The sequence below is a fragment of the Impatiens glandulifera genome, chromosome 7 (assembly GCF_907164915.1).
Source record: "Impatiens glandulifera chromosome 7, dImpGla2.1, whole genome shotgun sequence".
Taxonomy (NCBI): domain Eukaryota; kingdom Viridiplantae; phylum Streptophyta; class Magnoliopsida; order Ericales; family Balsaminaceae; genus Impatiens; species Impatiens glandulifera.
The window spans coordinates 33,234,303-33,249,237 of NC_061868.1; the positions used below are offsets into that span (position 1 = coordinate 33,234,303).

The 14,935-nt window shown below is 31.5% G+C and overlaps 1 protein-coding gene and 1 non-coding gene across 2 annotated transcripts; one reads left to right on the top strand and one right to left on the bottom strand.

The window, feature by feature from the left end:
• The first annotated feature begins 1,449 nt into the window (after positions 1-1,449).
• On the top strand, positions 1,450-7,374 carry LOC124944985 (acetyl-coenzyme A carboxylase carboxyl transferase subunit alpha, chloroplastic). Its single transcript, XM_047485340.1, has 12 exons — positions 1,450-1,843; positions 2,071-2,427; positions 2,512-2,586; positions 3,451-3,558; positions 3,638-3,798; positions 3,879-3,993; positions 4,067-4,221; positions 5,231-5,282; positions 5,390-5,458; positions 5,654-5,731; positions 5,809-6,925; positions 7,008-7,374. The coding sequence occupies exons 2-11, from the start codon at positions 2,086-2,088 to the stop codon at positions 6,919-6,921; spliced, it is 2,268 nt and encodes a 755-aa protein (XP_047341296.1). The 5' UTR covers positions 1,450-1,843; positions 2,071-2,085; the 3' UTR covers positions 6,922-6,925; positions 7,008-7,374.
• Positions 7,375-11,523: 4,149 nt separating this feature from the next.
• On the bottom strand, positions 11,524-11,595 carry TRNAH-GUG. Its single transcript has one exon. It is a non-coding gene; the product is annotated as a tRNA-His (tRNA).
• Positions 11,596-14,935: the final 3,340 nt, after the last annotated feature.

A 14,935-nucleotide genomic window follows, 5' to 3' on the forward strand; every position in this document is an offset into this window, starting at 1 on the left:
GTTGTGTCTTTTTAAAACTAATGACCAAATTTGTGACTATCTTTACAACTATGTTTGAAGTGCCATTTGGATATCTCTCAATTATACCATTTTACCATCCATATTTTTATACTAAATAAACTTTTTTTTTTGTATAATTGGTTACTCCAAAAATACAAAATAGAACCTTCATTCACAAACTTACACAAACATTATTTATTCTATAAACTAGTACATTTATATAATTTAATTACTCTAATGAGAATCATTTATGTTTAGTTAAAGAGACATTCACACTATCATAACCATAACAATGAATGAGGTTGGCCCCCAATTTGGATTGTCCTAAGCTAAAAATAAAAGTTAGTCAAAAAAAAATCTCACAATCATATTATATAAAAAAAAAAGTTCATTGAATAGAAATATGTATCCAAAAATAATTTGATTATACTCATATTAAATAGAATTAGATGAAGTCTTAATAATATATATAAAAAGAGTAATGGTTTGTGAAAAAAAATTAAAAAAGAAAACAGTCATCTACATACAAAGTTTAGGAAAAAAGTTTATTTATTTATACTATTTAATTCTCATTTATTATATAAAATAAGTAAATAGAAATATTATTAAGAACTTACAAATACTATATATGAATTTTAAACAACTCAGAATTATTTATAAAAAAATCTTCAATCTAGTTTGATGAGATTTTTTAGGATTTTATTCCATTTTTAATAAAATAATTAAAAACATTCATTTAATCAACTAAAATATAAAATATTAAAGTATTCTTACTTTATTTTTAAAAAATTTAAAATTTAAATAAAAAAATATTATAATAATTTAACAAATTACAAACCCAACTAACATAATATTTTTTATTAAACAAAACAATTTTTTATAGAAAATAATGTGTCATTTATTTTTTTATATAATTGTGTTTCGATTTTTCTTCGGAGTGCAACTAATTTCCGTAGGTTAAAACATATCTCGCAAATCTACACAACCAATTTAACTAGACGAACAAAACTTGTCGTCTTACGGGCTCGAACCCATGACCCAAAGAGGCTAAAGACCTAAGATAGGTTTTTGAACAGAACTTCGATAGACAAGAGGTGTAAGTACCGAGAGGTGTGAAGCCCGTTAATTAGACTAGAAAATTTGTCATTTTAAGTGAATTGAAAATTTGAAAATTATCTTTTTTATTAAATTTTAAATCAATTCTCTACCATTTCTTGTCAAACTTTAAAAATAAAATAAAAATTCAAATAACTAATATGGAACAACCCTTAGAGGCTAAGGGTTCATCTTTTTAATATTTTTGTGTTGGGTCTTTATTTTTGTTGCTAAAAAAGGAAAATATATTAGTATAAACCTGGACTTGAGTGTATGTGGGTCATTGAGCTGTTTTAAGGGCTTAGACATTGAGCTAAGTATGGTTCTGGTTCTAGTTCTGGACCTGGTCGAATCTTTCATGGCTGACACAAACACATGTTGGCTGTAGCCTCTTTCTCTCTCTTCCTCCCTCCCTCAGTATTAACGGCCAAACATGAAAAAAAACGATGTGGTTCAATACCATTTACTCCCAAGTCCAACTCATCACCCTCTCTCCCGCATAAGAAGTATCGACGCCTCCCTATTTCTCTCTCTCTCCTTCCCTCCCTTGAGAAAAACCAAATGCCCGCTTGACGATCTTCTCAATGCTCTCTGTCTCTCTCGTTTCTTAACATTATATCTCAGACCCACTACTTCCTTCTTGAAGGAGGACACTTCAAGAGGTCCTTCGTCTTCATACCTCAATCAGATCTTCCATTTCCCGCCGATCTTGCTCCATTTCCAGCTGCAACCTCCTGCGAACTTACAGGTCTGTTTATCTGATAACCCACAACTTCTTTAGTTTCGTGTATTTTGATTATTCGAAGCTTTAATTAAGCTGCATGTCGATGATTATCTGCCCGTTTCAAGGATCTGTTTGTTTGCATTGCTTAGTAAACATTTAAACAAGTTTTAGTTTGAAGCTTAATACAATTCGATGATTTTGTATATTAGCTTTTAAAAGTTGAATCTTTAAACCTGTTCTTGCTGATATAGAGAAGGGTTTGAAGAATGGCTTCGTTGTCTCATTCTCTGGTGACGGCTAAGGGGAGTCTGGGTTCTGGAGCTTCTGTTTCGGATCTTCTCCGTAGCTCAAGTAATGGTGTCATGGGGGTGCCTTTGAAATCTCTAGGGAGGGCCCGGTTTAGAATACAGGGAAGTGAAATGAGTGTATCGGCGAAGTTGAGGAAAGTGAAGAAGCATGAATATCCATGGCCGGAAGATGCAGATCCCAATGTGAAGGGTGGAGTACTCAGTCATTTGTCTCCTTTCAAACCTTTGAAAGGGAGGCCGAAGCCAGTTACTCTGGACTTTGAGAAACCCCTGATGGAATTGCAAAAGAAGATCGTTGATGTGAGCTAGCTTTTAACACATGATAACTTGTAATGAGGATGGAGTTATTTAGTCTGAATTGTACTTCTTTCTTTGGTTTTGTAGGTACAAAAGATGGCTAATGAAACTGGTCTTGATTTCAGTGATCAAATCATCTTACTTGAGACTAAGTACCAGCAGGTTCAGTAATATGCTTTCACATTGTCTTTTGCTCAATACAAAATCAATTCAAGGGGTTAGAAGTTATTATAATACTCATGAACTTATCCAAACTACTAAGGATATTATTGGGATTGTTACCCTTGTATCAAATCTTGTTTGGAGGATGTTTAAAGAATTTAGTTTTAAAAAATATAACGCTGGAATATAATTGTCTGGAGGCATAAGTTCTCATTAGTGTATCAGATAATCCAATGTAGTTAACCCGAGTTTCTTGCTAATTCTTTTCTTCCAAGTTCTTAGAAAATTTAACTTCTATATAAGTACTTGAAACCTAATGCTTAACAAGTGTTTTCAATCCCAGATGCACATTCTGTGGACATTATTATTGTAGTTTCTGCACTGTATATGATTTGCCAACTCTTTTTTTTTGTGGTAATGTTGATCCATTACCAATCCAATTAAAAGGGTTGGTTTCCATTGTCAATATCTAAGTTTTCTGGATGCTACAGTAAGTGTTTTTTATGGAAATTGGAAGAAGCGTTCTTCTCCTGTGCACAGTTAGGTAAATCCAAGGATAAAGCTAGCTCATCTGCACATCATCTTTTCATTTGAGCTTCTAGCGTGCAGAATCCATTTTTCATCAAGTGAAAAACAGTTAATAGTAAACAATCAGAGTCATTTTTTCCCTTCATTATCATTAACCCCCATCATTTTAAAGTGCTGCATGACAGTAAGCTGATTTTCCATTATATGATATGGATGCCTAACGTGTGCGTTACATGCTATAATTCTTGCATCAAGAAGAAACCATGACCAAAAGCAGTTCCGTTTATGATGTTTGAAGCATATTATCTATTCTAACATTAGCTATTGTATTTCCAGGCTCTAAAGGATTTGTACACTCACCTGACTCCTATACAGCGAGTTAACATTGCTCGGCACCCAAACAGGCCAACTTTTCTTGATCATGTTTTCAATATCACCGAAAGGGTACTACTACTCAGAATCTCTTTATTAACAGACTCGACTGTTTATGTGAACTGTTTCACTTACTCTGTTACTATGTCAGTTTGTTGAGCTTCATGGAGATCGATGTGGTTATGATGATCCAGCCATTGTTACTGGTATTGGAACCATAGATGGCAGAAACTACATGTTCATGGGTCATCAAAAAGGTAGAAATACGAAAGAGAACATTCAACGCAATTTTGGAATGCCTACTCCTCATGGGTATGTACCTTGGTTTGACCTACATGTAATTATCTACATATTAATGTTTTACCTGATCTTTTGGTCTTGTAATTAATCAGCTACCGCAAGGCTATGCGCATGATGTACTATGCTGACCATCATGGATTCCCAATTGTCACTTTCATTGACACTCCAGGGGCATTTGCTGACCTTAAATCAGAAGAACTAGGCCAAGTATGTCAATTCTATCCGCATGCATAATTCACCAAGTGACAGTTGAACTCATCTTGTGTACTTTTGGATATAGGGTGAAGCCATAGCCCACAACTTGAGGACTATGTTTGGTTTGAAGGTACCAATTATTGCCATTGTAATTGGAGAAGGTGGTTCTGGTGGGGCTCTAGCAATTGGATGTGCCAACAAATTGCTAATGCTTGAAAATGCTGTCTTTTATGTTGCCAGGTATTTTAAGTTGCTTTCAGTAAAAAATGGCGATTTAAGTTGTAGTACTTATAAACAGTATGAATCTACTCACTCTTTGTGAACATCAGGAACTTGTTTGGTGTAGTTTTTTTTTATATATATTAATAGTCCAATTTGTCGGAAGAAAGTGTTGGTTTAGGGAAAAGTGGATTATTTATTTGGGTTAAATGACTAAAATATCCTTTGTATTTAACATTTTATAAGAAAATAAAGTAAGAATATTTTAGTCGATGATTTGAATGATGATGTGATATAACTTCATCAAACAAGGCCCAGGTCTGTCTACAGTAATATGCTAATTGCTGCTTGGAGTGCAAAAGATACAGCCTTCTAAATTGCTGAATAATTTTGATGAAAAGTTACAAATTTCTAAATGTGATGCCTTTGTTTATGAAAATAGAACATGAATACATGTATATATTTTAAGGCATTGGTTCATTAATGTAAATCATCACACCCATTTGCTGCCTTTTCATTGAATGATTTGAAAACTTCCTGACTTATGGATTTGAAACCATACATTAAAGATGGATTGGAGATTATTCTGATTGCTTTGAGGTGGATCATATGAGACACAAGGAATATGAGGGAGTTAGAAGGGAAAACTCTTAGCGTAGATAGAATCAAATTACATTTTTTTCACTTCTTTTTCATCTTTTCTGAAAGTGTGTAGTGTTGAAGGATGGGAGGTTTTAATATTGTTCATGAGTTGATCATTAATAGATATCCCATGTTTACTCACTTTGGTTGCGGCCTGTTTTTGGTGTGAGTGATGAGTTCTTTAATTCTAATCGGCATAAGAGTAGCCTTTTTGTGATCTCTTTTATTTTGTGACGCTCATTCTTTTTACCCATTTCAAAAAAAGGCTGTATCTCGCTTATCTGTATTGCAAATACTGTCTTTACTAGGTCTGTTGCGATCATGATATTTTCAGCATTTGTAGGCTCCTTTAAATGATTTAGCTCTTATTTTGTTTGTTATGGTGCAGTCCAGAAGCTTGTGCAGCAATTTTGTGGAAGAGTGCCAAAGCTTCACCAAAGGTTAGCACCATCTTTTTTATCTTAAGCATCCAAAAGAATTTGGTTATGCACCTTTATAGTTACTTTTTGTCTGATCATGCATCTTTGTTATTTTCCCTGTTATGTAGGCTGCTGAGAAGCTAAAAATAACTGCTGGAGAGTTGTGCAAGCTCCAAATTGCAGATGGGATCATTCCTGTAAGATCCTTATCCATTTGGAAACTCTTTTTGAATATATTTCTATATCTAAATCCCAGATTCACATACAGAAACCAAAATAAAATTAATGTGTGTTTTGTTTCCAATGTTTCTGTACAAAAAAAAAAGGTTTTCAAATGGAACATACCGATATTTTCCTCATTGATTTTAACTGATTTTCTGGACTATTTGCAGGAACCACTTGGTGGCGCGCATGCTGATTCATACTGGACATCACAACAAATAAAGACTGCAATTCTCGATACCATGGATGTATGCAAATGAAGTATTAATTGGTTTATTTTTTCCTATCAAAATCTAACATGTATTTTATTATATTTTGTAAATAGGAGCTCGACAAGATGGATACAGAAAACCTTTTGAAGCATCGGCATCTAAAGTTCCGCAAAATTGGTGGGTTCCAAGAAGGAATTCCCATTGACCCAATGAGGAAAGTGAACATGAAAAAGAAAGAAGACCCAATTGTTAAGCCAGGAAACAGTCCAGAAGAGTTAGAAGGTGAAGTTGAAAAGCTTAAGCAGCAAATTCTGAAAGCCAAGGAATCGTCTAGTGACCCTCCAGGAGAGGGGCTAACTGAAATGGTAAAGAAGTTGAGAAGAGAAGTTGATTACGAATTCTCCGAGGCAATGAAATCCCTGGGCTTAAACAACAAGCTGGCAGCACTTCAAGAGGAATTCGATAAATCGCGAAATTCGCAAGATCAATCTGTGACTCTTGCTCTGAAGGACAAGATCGAGAATCTGAATCGCGAATTCAAGCAAAATCTCCATACAGCTCCAAATTATCAAAGCTTGAAGTATAAGGCTGACATGTTGTCTGAAATTTCAGAAGCCAAAGATCTTTCTGAGAAAAACAGTAAAGCCAGTGTACTGAAACAAGAAATTAACAATAAATTCAAAGAAGTATTGGATAGGCCAGATTTGAAGAAGAAAATCGAGGCTCTGAAAAGGGAAGTTGAGGAAACTGGTTTACAGTCAGCAGAAGAGTTAAGTGAAGAGCTAAAGGAGAAAATATTGCAGCAAAAAGCAGAGATAGAACTAGAATTTGCAGAGATTCTTAGAGGCTTGGATTTACATGTAGAACCGCCCTCATTCTCTGCCATCAAGAACAAGGTAGAGAAGCTCAATGAAGAAACTATGGCAGTGATTGAGGATATGATTGATTCATCTGATTTAAGGAACCAGATTGAGCTGTTGAAACTGGAGAGAGCAAAACTGGGACAGAATCAGAATCCAGAAACTAAAAGTAGTAAAATCGAGGCCATGGAGCATAAAATAAAGCAGACGCTTGTGGATGCTATGAATTCCTCGGTTTTAAAAGAGAAGTATGAGAGGCTGACATCTGAATTTTCTGGACGTCTTGTTGAAGACAGTAATTCTGGTGCTGATGACGATGGAGCAAAAGTAGGAATCAATTCAAAAGTAAACCGTACCTTTGCCTGATGAGGTAAGTCATCCATTTTCCAACTTACATGATTTTTCTTGATGAAAAAGTGGATCATTTTCCAACTTTTTTTCCTATTTTTCAGCCTGTAAAATGAAGGGGGAGACAGTTTTGATGGGTGGTTATGGAGATGGCATGATCTTACTCACAGACTTTATCTAGCTGAAACTGAAACTCTGATAATAATTCCTTGTCTTGCATTTGTTGCAATCTAGGATGGGACCTTTTTATTGGCAGTCATTATTTGTTGAATATGCATAAAACTTTAAGAAAACAAATAATTTGTCTGTTAAAGAACTTTTGAAGAAGAAATAAGGTAGTTTATTAGTTAGTAGCTTTGGCAGTGTTAACTTGGCCATAGGTTTCTGGCTCAGAACTATTACTATGTTAAATTGTGTTTGTTTTTTGCAGATACTAGTCAAATTTCATAAATTGATCAGTTGATTATAATATGGTTCCGATTGGTTAGTTTGTGATTGACAAAATTAGTTGGATTATGTCATAGCACACTTATTGATATCTTTGGGGATCAAAATCAGTTGATTTGAAGCTTGTTGTTTGATGTATAATCATTTTGGGTCAAGGTAAATTATGTTAAAACAATTTATTTGATTTTAAAAAAATCCCTAAATTCAATTTTTTTAATATAATCTTATTTAATTTGAAAATGGATATATGGTTGAAATGAGAGGTTGTTTGATATTGAAGCTTGTTCAAAATCTGGTTATTTGAATAACCAATTAATTATGTTTATTTTTAATTATGTGAAAATAGGTTTGTGTAGGAGAGGACTTAAATGAATATAAAAATATGGATATACTTATATATATATATATATATATATATATATATATATATATATATATATATATATATATATATATATATATATATATATATATATTTCTTTCAATGATAGTTTGAATTAGGTTGGAAATGAGTGAGTCATCCTCAAATTAAAACCTGAGTTCGACTAATATTTATTAGTCAACTCTACTATTTATCTTCGAGTTCAACTCGAAAAAATTGAATTAAAATTAAAATTTTAATTTTAAATTTAAATTAATATTTATTTTTAAAATAAAAATATCAAACTTTTATACCTATTTAACAAAAGAAATAGTTGAGTAAACTTGAGTTTATTAATTCTAAAATTTATCGAGTAATAAACTCTATCACTTGATCTTTTCTATTCAAAATCAGATGACTACCGATTAGTGGGTTACTCAGATAATGATTGGTGTGATGATGTTGATGATTGAAAAAGTATTTCAGGTTATGTATTCCTACTCGGGAATACGACTTTTACTTGGCTATCAAAGAAGCAACCTATTGTAACTCCATCAACCTGCGAGGCAGAGTATGTGGCGACCTCTTGAAGCGTGTGTTCTGACTTTCAAATTTACTAAGGCAATTGAGAGTGATCCAAGATGAAGGGATGGTGATCCGAGTTGATAACAAGTCGGCGATCGAGTTGGAAAAGAACTCGGTTAATCACGGAAGGAGCAAGCTCATCGATGCCCAATTTCATTTCATCCAAGAATAAGTCATAGAAGGAAAGGTTGAACTGGAGCATGCTGAAAGTTGAGCTCAAGTCGCTGACGTATTCACCAAGACACTATCAACCAAACTCCCGGAGAGTTGTAAAAGGCTGATTGAAATGAGAGATGGGAAAAGTGTTTAAGTTTAAGGGGAGATTTGTTGAATAAATTAAGTTAAAAAGTTTTTTGATTTTTGATGTTTAGTATTCCTAGAGTAACTAGTATGATACTCTACCTTTTATGGGAAAAATATAAACGAAGTTTTTATAATAATAATAATAAATTAATAATAATAGAAGACATACAAGGGAACTTACACTATAGTAAAAAAAAGAATATTTCAAATTTGTCTCAACCTTGTTGACAACTAAATGTATCATTGGTTTAATTTAATTCAATACTATCGAAGATAAAATAAAAATTAATTTTAAAAAGATTACTCACCATGATCTCTGTTGTAATTCTAAAAGACCATATATAAGAATTGAAATACAATTTTGAAACATCATTAATTAAAAAAAAATTCTAGTCCAATCTTATATTATAGAAAAACAATACATGATGAATTAAGTTGACACATGATGTTGTATATTAATAAAATAAAATAAAATTTAAAAATGTAAAATGAAAAAGAAAAACTAAATTTTATGTCTTAAATAACAATAGGAAAATAATTTATTTGATAAAAAAAATTGAAAAATTATCTCTTCAACAACATTGTCTAAAGTTATATAAAACAATATAGAGACATCTAAAATATAAATATGTTTATGTGTTGAGTAATTAATGATTAATAAAGAAAGTTATAAATTTTTTTCGTATTCTAATCATTTTATTTAAAGTCACTAAAAATAATGTTATTTACTCTATTCTCATCAGGTTTCATAATTACCATGTTTGATGTAAAAGGAAATGTCGAATAAAAAATCAATGAGTAATGATCTATTTTGAGCCATACAACGCGGTGGAGGCAGAAGTTTTGGTGTCATTCTTGTCATCTACTGTCACCGTATTCACATCTAAAAAATCTTAAAACAAAACGCTGTGAAACTTGTTCATCGATGACAATATATTGTAAGCATGCAGTGGCGGAACTACTAGGGATCTTGGGGCCGGGCTTATCCCAACCAGGGTAAAATGTTTAAGATATTTTATTTATATATATATATTTATATTTACCAAATAAGGTTTTATCCAATTGGTTTTGGAGTTGAAATGTATAACGAGGTCAGATGATCAAACCCTTTCCTCTCACATTTCCTTTATAATAACCTCACACTTCTTTTTATAAAATAATATTTTATTTTATTTTATATACAAACACTATTTTCTAATATATAAATATTTATAATAATTAACACTTTCCTTTATAAAAATTAATAAAAAAACTAATAATTATTATTAATATTTTATTTTATACGAATAATATTTGTTAAGATACAATATTTATAATAATACATCAATTTTAGTTAATATATAAAGAAGATTTATTTATATAAGTTAAAATATAAAGAATTATATATAAAATAATGAAAATCATATAATATTATTATTTATTTTAAAACTACATTTATATTATAATTATATATATATTTTATTAATTTCAATATAATTAATAATGTGACACATATTTATTTTTAGTTATTTATTTTATGTAGGATATAAAATAATTGAGATGTTCTGAATTTGTACTTCTACATCACATGACCAACCTTAGCCTTCTCAATCAATTAATGAGCCTACTAATGAGTCTAATGTTATTGATCAAATATACATAGTTAGAATATAGCATATCAAAAGATGCATCATTTTTTTTTGGTGTTATCTTTTCATGCCTTTAAATAGAGAAAACGTAGTTGATACCTTTATAGGAGATGTGTACAAAAATTGGAAAAGGGCATTAGAAAGATTCAATCGTTATATGAGAACTTCAAATAGTTGTCATAATGAAGCTAAAATTCAATTTGAATCATTTCAAGATCAAAGACATAGCGTGAGAAACGTTTTACGTACACATGGTCGTGATATAGAAATAAATTATCGCATCCATTTAACGACAATGTTTGATGTAACACGCTTTTTTATTGAGGTAAGGATTACCTTTTCGAGGACATGATGAGTCAAGTAGTTCATCAAATAAAGGTAATTTTCTTGATTTGATTGATTGGTATAGTCAACGTAATGAAGAGATTTTGTTTTTTTTTGTACCGACTCATGGACAAGAATAATTTAGTAATTGTGTTTGTTAGTATTTTTATGTAATTACCGAGTAAAATTTTAATTAAAAAATGCATTTATTTGATCGCCAAAAAAATGCTACGTTACTATTTATTTGGCCCCCCCGAAAAAACATTTCTGGGTCTGCCACTGCAAGCATGTTTCCTACTGAACAATACATTAGAATCAACATCATTAAGGTAAATTCTAGAGGTTATAGCGGAACGCGAGAGATTGTGTAACAATAAAAAAAGAGCACATATTTAACGTGGTTCACTAAAATAAAATTTGACTACGTTCATCAGAATAGAGAATATTATTAAGAAGATCAAAATAGAGATAACATCGTGACAATATAGGGATATGACACAAGTTTAAATAACATTCGGTCCCTGAAACCATAATCAACACATAACTGAGACTGAAAGCAAAGTTCTCAAGACAAAAATTTCAACTTTTCAAATTACACGGTTACACTTTTAAAAAGCCTCCAGAGTTATAGAATCCTAATATATATATAATCATAATATACATAGTGTCTAACAGATATATAGAATTCTAATATATACATAGAATCATATCCTTATACGTACCTTAGAGGAGTTGATGACATCATTCATGTTATAAATGAAAGATTCTTCGAGCTTGGGTTGACAAAAGATGACTGCATCGAGATGAGTTGGAAAGAATCAATCTTCTATTTGAGTGAAAATATACTATGAGATTTTTCCAAAGTAGAATTCTACCCAATATAAAATAATTGAAAGGTAAATATAATTATTTCATGAGCCGATTTCCATATCTGGATTAATAAAAGACAGGTGGGAATTAAAAAGAGTAATTTGTGGCTGCTGGGATTCGAGCCCAGGTCTCCACGGCCACAACGTGGAATTCTTACCACTAAACTACAGCCACTTTGTTATTTTATTTCTTTTATTTGAGTGAAAAACCACTATGAAATTTTGACAAATTAGAATTCTGCTCAACATAAAATAATTGAAAGGTAAATCTAATTAATTTAATTAGGAAAATTCTCGTGATATGTACACGAATAAAAATATTAAAAAAAAATATTATAATATGTATTCAATGTTTAAATTTTTTAATAAATCACAAATAATATATTAAAATAAAATATAACACTCTTATTTCAAATTTTAATCACTTCGGTAAAATAACTAATTTTCTCATATGTCTCGTCACATATTTTTTCTCAATTAACTTCTCATCTCGTGACCTTAAGCTTTCACTTTGATCAATTAAATATTTGAGTCATATTTTTTAACCACTTTCAATTATTATCGGCATATTATCCCTCGACAAACCACATTCTAATCACACTTGGTTAAAGGGTTGTACTTGTTTTTTTATGTTGCAAATTCGAAACATACCTATAGAATTTTTAATTTTATTTTTAACCGTTTCAAGTTTATGGGTGAGTCAACTTACAATCCGACCCAAGTATCCATTTACTCTCACATATATATCCAAATTAACCACAACTTTCGACCCAACAATCCAAACACTTTGAAAATTAAGCATCATTATATATATCGATATAATTTAAAAGTGAGTGAGATAACCAAGAGATATGAGTGGGATACATATTCATTATGCACAATATTTATTTTGTCATTTGAAGAGTCAATAATACGAAAAGTCAATGCTTTCCTATAAAGACTTATGAGAATCAATTTGAGATGAACAAGAAGAAATATTTTGTGCCCTCTTGAAACTAACCTTCACGAGTTGCAATGGTCACAATTATCGAGTTTTCATCTTACTAACAAGAGTTGTTTTCATTACTTTCGAATTTCATGTGCTCTTAATCAAGTTGTCTACCCATGTATAAGTTGCATGTGCTTCTTCTGTTCGAAGAGTGCTTGTGACCAAGCTACTTGTTCCCACATCTAATCTAAGTTGTTTGTACTTCTATTCGAGTTGTCCATGCTTTGACCAAGCAGCATGTTGTCCAAGGTGTATGTGCTCGTGATCAAGCTCTTTGTGCAAATGTCTAAGTTATATCTAGTTCTATCTTAGTTGTATGTGTTCAAAATCAAATTGTTTGTGCCCATGTTTAAGTTGTTTATGCATTTCTATCCAAGTTATTTATTCTCATTATTAAGTTACATGTGCCCACGATCTAAGTTGTTTATGCTTTTATCCGAGTTGTGCATGTTCTCTTGACCAAGTTTTATGTGCCGAATTCTAAGTTGTTTGAGCTGCATGAGCTCCTCACCAAGCTACCTATGCATATATTTAAGCTACTTGTGCTCACATATGAGTTGTATGTGCTCCAACCATGATGTTTGTGCTCACTAACAAATAGGGCTGAGCAAACGGGTAAACTCAACCCGTATTACCCAACCCATATTCAACCCAAATTAAATTTACCCAACTCATAATTCAACCCATATTATTTACTAATATGGGTTGAGTATGAGTTGGGTTGAGTATGAGTTGGGTAACCCAAATTATTTTATTTTTATTTTTTTATTTAACATTATTTGACTCATTTAACACATTATTATTCGTTTAACACGTTTTTCACGTTTTTTCAAGTTTTTAACATTTTTAATACGTTTTTCACACGTTTAACACGTTTTTCATGTTTTTGACATGTTTAACACGTTTTTAACACGTTTAACACGTTTTTGATCCGTTTGACACGTTTCTTCACGTTTTGACACGTTTTTTTTCACGTTTTTGACACGTTTAACACATTTTGACACATTTTGACATATTTTTGGCACGTTTAACATGTTTTTCACATTTTTGACACGTTTCACACGTTTTTCATGTTTTTGGCACGTTTTGACACGGTTAACACGTTTTTGACACGTTTTGACACGTTTAACACGTTTTCGACACGTTCAATACGTTTTTCACATTATTGACACGTTTCACACGTTTTTCACATTTTTGGCACATTTAACACGTTTTGACACGTTTAACACGTTTTCCACGTTTTGAGACGTTTAACACGTTTTTGATACGTTTTTCACGTATTCGACACGTTTAATACGTTTTTCACATTATTGACACGTTTCACACGTTTTTCACATTTTTGTCACATTTAACACGTTTTGACACGTTTAACACGTTCTCCACGTTTTGAGACGTTTAACACGTTTTTGATACGTTTTTCACGTTTTCGACACGTTTAATTCGTTTTCGACACGTTTAATACGTTTTTCACACCTTCGACACGTTTAACACAATTGAAACGTTGGACACTATTTTTATGTTTTGACATGTTTAACACGTTTTTAACACCTTTGACACATTTTTCACGATTACGACACATTTAACACATTTGGACACACTTTTCACGTTTTTGGCACGTTTAACACGTTTTGACACATATTGCACGTTTTTGGCACGTTTAACACGTTTATCACGTTTTTGATACGTTTAATACGTTTTTGACACGTTTAACATGTTTTCCACATTTTGACACGTTTAATACGTTTTCACATGTTTAATGTCAAACGTGTCAGAAATATATTAAACGTGTCAAAAACGCCAAAAACGTGTTAAAACTTATCAAAACGTGTTAACGTGCAAAAAAATATGTTAAACATGTCAAAAATATGTTAAATGTGTAAAACGTGTTAAAATGTCAAAAACGTGTTAAACGTGCCAAAAACGTGAAAAACGTGAGAAACGTGTTAAACATCTTACAAACTTATTAAACATGTTACAAACATGTTAAACGTGTTAAGAATGTGAAAAACGTGAAAAACGTGAAAAACATGTTAAACATGTCAAAAACGTATTAAACGTACCAAAATGTGAAAAACGTGTTAATGTGTGAAAAACGTGTCAAATATGTCAATAACGTGTTAAATATGCCAAAAACGTGAAAAACATATTAAATGTGTGAAACACGTGTTAAACGTGTGAAAACGTGTTAAACATATCAAAAACATGTTAAAATGTTAAAAACGTGTTAAACGTGCCAAAAATGTGAAAATCGTATTAAACTTATCAAAAACATGTTAACGTGTTAGTTATGTTAAAAATGGGTTAAACGTGCTAAAAACGTAAAAAAACGTGTTTAGTTTGTCAAAAACATGTTAAACGTATTAAACATGACAAAAACGTGTTATAAGTATGAAAACGTGTTAAACATGTCAAAACTTGTTAAACGTGCCAAAAACATAAAAACGTGTGAAAAACATGTTTTAAGTGTAAAAACGTGATAAAAATATTAAAAACGTGTAAAAAACGTGTTAAACATATCAAAAACGTG